Here is a 3,113-nt window from a genome sequence, read left to right on the forward strand (position 1 = left end):
AGTTGCCCTCCCTCCTGGAGGACTGGTCAGAGGGGATGGAAAAGTACCCTGTTAGCAGGAGGACACCCGGTAGCTCGAGAAAGTTTTAATTGCCAGTCTTCTGCAAGGTATTTTTAGGTCAGTGGGCAAATATAAAATGTACTGCGGGGTGTTCATTAAAGTAAAGCGACTGCAGACCACTTCCCTGCAATCTACTACATTATTGACCCTTTCCCCCCCCCTTTTTCTTTACAGTCCCTATTGAGATACAAGGAAGGCAGAGCCTGGGAACATTGCTTTGGGGATTCCTCCTACAGATTAGGCTTTTCTAAAAAGCCTGAGCATCTTGTTATATTCAGATAGACAACCGTCGTCCGTCATGGCTAGCATCATTGCACGTGTGGGTAATAGCCGGCGGCAAAACACACCCTTGCCACCTTGGGCCCATTCAATTTTGAGGTCCCTGGGGAGGAGTCTTGGTCCTTTAAGGGTCCACATGGCAGAAAGAAATGTGAAGCTATTCTCTGGGAGAGTGGTGCCAGCTCAAGGGGAAGAAACCTTTGAAAACTGGCTGATCCAAGTCAATGGGGTCCTGCCCAACTGGAATATGTCTGAGGAGGAAAAGCTCAAGCGCTTGATGAAAACCCTTAGGGGCCCAGCCCGGGAGGTCATGCGTTTGCTCCAGGCCGCCAACCCCAATCTAAGTGTGGCTGATTTCCTGCGGGCGATGAAACTGGTGTTTGGCGAGTCTGAAAGCAGTGTCACCGCCCATGGTAAATTTTTTAACACTTTGCAGGCACAAGGGGAAAAGGCCTCCCTTTATGTGATCCGTTTAGAAGTGCAGCTCCAGAATGCTATTCAGGCAGGGATCATAGCTCAGAAAGATGCAAACCAGACTCGCCTGCACCAGCTCCTTTTAGGAGCTGAGCTGAATAGGGACCTGCACTTTAGGCTGAAACATCTTCTCAGGATGTATGCAAATGATCAGGAGCATCTTCCTAATTTCTTGGAGTTAATCAAGATGATAAGGGAGGAAGAGGATTGGAATGACACTTTTATGAAATCGAAACGGCCCAAAAGGTCTGAGCTAATCTTGGAGAGGGCAGCAAGCCCTGTAGCATTTCAGGGGCCCCAGCCAATAGCAACCAGCAGCGCCGACTGCAACATGATAGAGGTAGATGATACCCTTGATGACTCAGATGAGGATGTGATCCTGATGGAGTCTCAGGACCCTCTACTTACATCCATCGATGCCCCGCCCCTCAGAGGCAGGGCCAGACCTCTCGATCCAGTACTGGTCACTGATTCCTCCAACAGTTCCTGGGCTCAATCTCCTTCCACCAGTGGGGGTTCTGGGTATAAGAATAATGGTCCTGGGGATATGCGTAGAGCCAGGAAGCGAAAATACACAATCTTCTGTTCATATTGTGGTGAGGAGGGCCACTCAAAGGAAACCTGTAACAGTGAGAGCAACAAGGCCCAGGTGATTGAGAATCTGATCATCACCCTGCAGGAGCTGACACATACAGAGGAGAGGTCAAAAGAGGTTCCTGGCAAACACAATGACCTCTCTGGGCCTCTAGTAAGGTGCTAGAATGAGCCCTAAGTGAACCCTTAACTGTATTCAGAAGGGAAAAACAGCGGGGGTGGGAGTAGATTTCTATCTGCATTAATTAATCCACAAAGTGGATTTATTGTGGGCAGAAGAGGTCTTGGATATCACCAAAGTGGAGGGGATGGCCTGAACTCTGTCCCTGTTCCCTCCTCTGTCTGCCTAAGGGTCTATTCTGTGTGTGTGTCCGTTTCCTTGATGACTATTCTTTTTATGAAAGGAGTATAACTGTTAAACCTTCACAAAATGAAGGAAAATACAAATTACCCAAAACTCTTCATCCTTATATAAACATTGGCAGTCCTTTGATGAATGCCCTTCTAGGTATTTCCCTGTAACTGTGTACCCAGATAGATATATGTATAGATAAGTGAACAAATAAAAGTGCTGTTCTATACTGTGTATTTTTTACCAAACTATATGTTGTGGAGTTCTGTGTCAATGAATATATATAAGCATCAAGTTCAATGTCTCTGTGTGTGATGTTACTTTTAGGAATATAGAGGAAAAATAAATAAGAATCAAATATAGAAGCTATAGTGGGGGAGGGTCACACTGTGAAGTGGAGTTTTCACCAACCTCATTTACAGATGAGGAAAAGGGAAGCTGAAATGGGCGGAATTTCTCCCAAAAAGGCCCTTATCACAACTGACCTGTCTCCTAGGGTCAGGGTAAAATCTGCACCCACTAGTTGATATTCCAATGCTTTCTTTTCTAACGTATCCTGAGAAATGTGATGATGGACAGGGGTGGGGGCAAAAGTGGGAAATGGGTATTTCAGGAGGGTTCCATTCCTGTTCACTTTGGGAAGGAGCAGGGTAGATTCCTTAGACTGTGGCTACTGCTGCTTCTGGAGAACAGCTGGTGGCATCAGTAAGAGTATCCTTTGGGCTGACACTACCCTCTGCTTCTGCCCTTAGTACTGAGAAAGCAGCCACTCATGAGAATTTAGTACCAGGAAGCTCAGCACCTCCCAAGCCTCCCCCTGGTTACAGGCTAGAGGACACCAAGGAGCCCAAGGAGTTGCGGCTAACCTTGTCCTGATCCAACAAATGGGAATACCCAAGGAAGATGAAAAGCCATCTGGGTGCCAGGGCATATGAAAAAACATGGGAATCAGAAAGCCCACATACCCTTTTAGAGCTGAGGACATTAATAAGAAAAGAGAGCACAGAAGAACCTTCCTGGACACCTGCTCCTGCCCATCTCACAGCCTCAGACTGGAGGGTGATAAAAAATGACGCTCTGTCCAAAGAACAGGGTCCCCTATTCTTTGTCGGTATATCAGTCCCTCTCCTTGTGAGCAGGGCAAGGTTGATTGGGGCTGATTTTATTTAAGGCAGGGAATGCAGTGGAATGAATGCAGACCCAATGAGTTTGTCAGGGAGGAGATAAGGCTGAGAGGACAGAGTGTGCCACAGGAGGAGACAGCGTGTGGAGGCGAGGCAGCATAGAGCTGTAGAGGGAGGGGAGAGAAGACAGGCAGGGGAGGAGAGGACACCTTGACTGGGCAGGGGATTCA

The 3,113-nt window shown here is 47.5% G+C and overlaps 1 protein-coding gene across 1 annotated transcript; it reads left to right on the plus strand.

Annotated features, from left to right (window-relative positions):
- Positions 1-358: 358 nt before the first annotated feature.
- LOC110570055 (zinc finger CCHC domain-containing protein 18) lies at positions 359-1,792 on the plus strand. Its single transcript, XM_021678032.1, has one exon. It carries the CDS (start codon positions 359-361, stop codon positions 1,571-1,573), a length of 1,215 nt encoding a protein of 404 aa, XP_021533707.1. The 3' UTR covers positions 1,574-1,792.
- Positions 1,793-3,113: the final 1,321 nt, after the last annotated feature.

This window comes from Neomonachus schauinslandi, unplaced genomic scaffold, assembly GCF_002201575.2.
Source record: "Neomonachus schauinslandi unplaced genomic scaffold, ASM220157v2 HiC_scaffold_1316, whole genome shotgun sequence".
In the NCBI taxonomy this organism is placed as follows: domain Eukaryota; kingdom Metazoa; phylum Chordata; class Mammalia; order Carnivora; family Phocidae; genus Neomonachus; species Neomonachus schauinslandi.

What these genes read in the sequence shown, in the direction of transcription:
- LOC110570055 (XM_021678032.1), top strand. Translation starts at nt 359, where the DNA reads ATGGCTAGCATCATTGCACGTGTGGGTAATAGCCGGCGGCAAAACACA.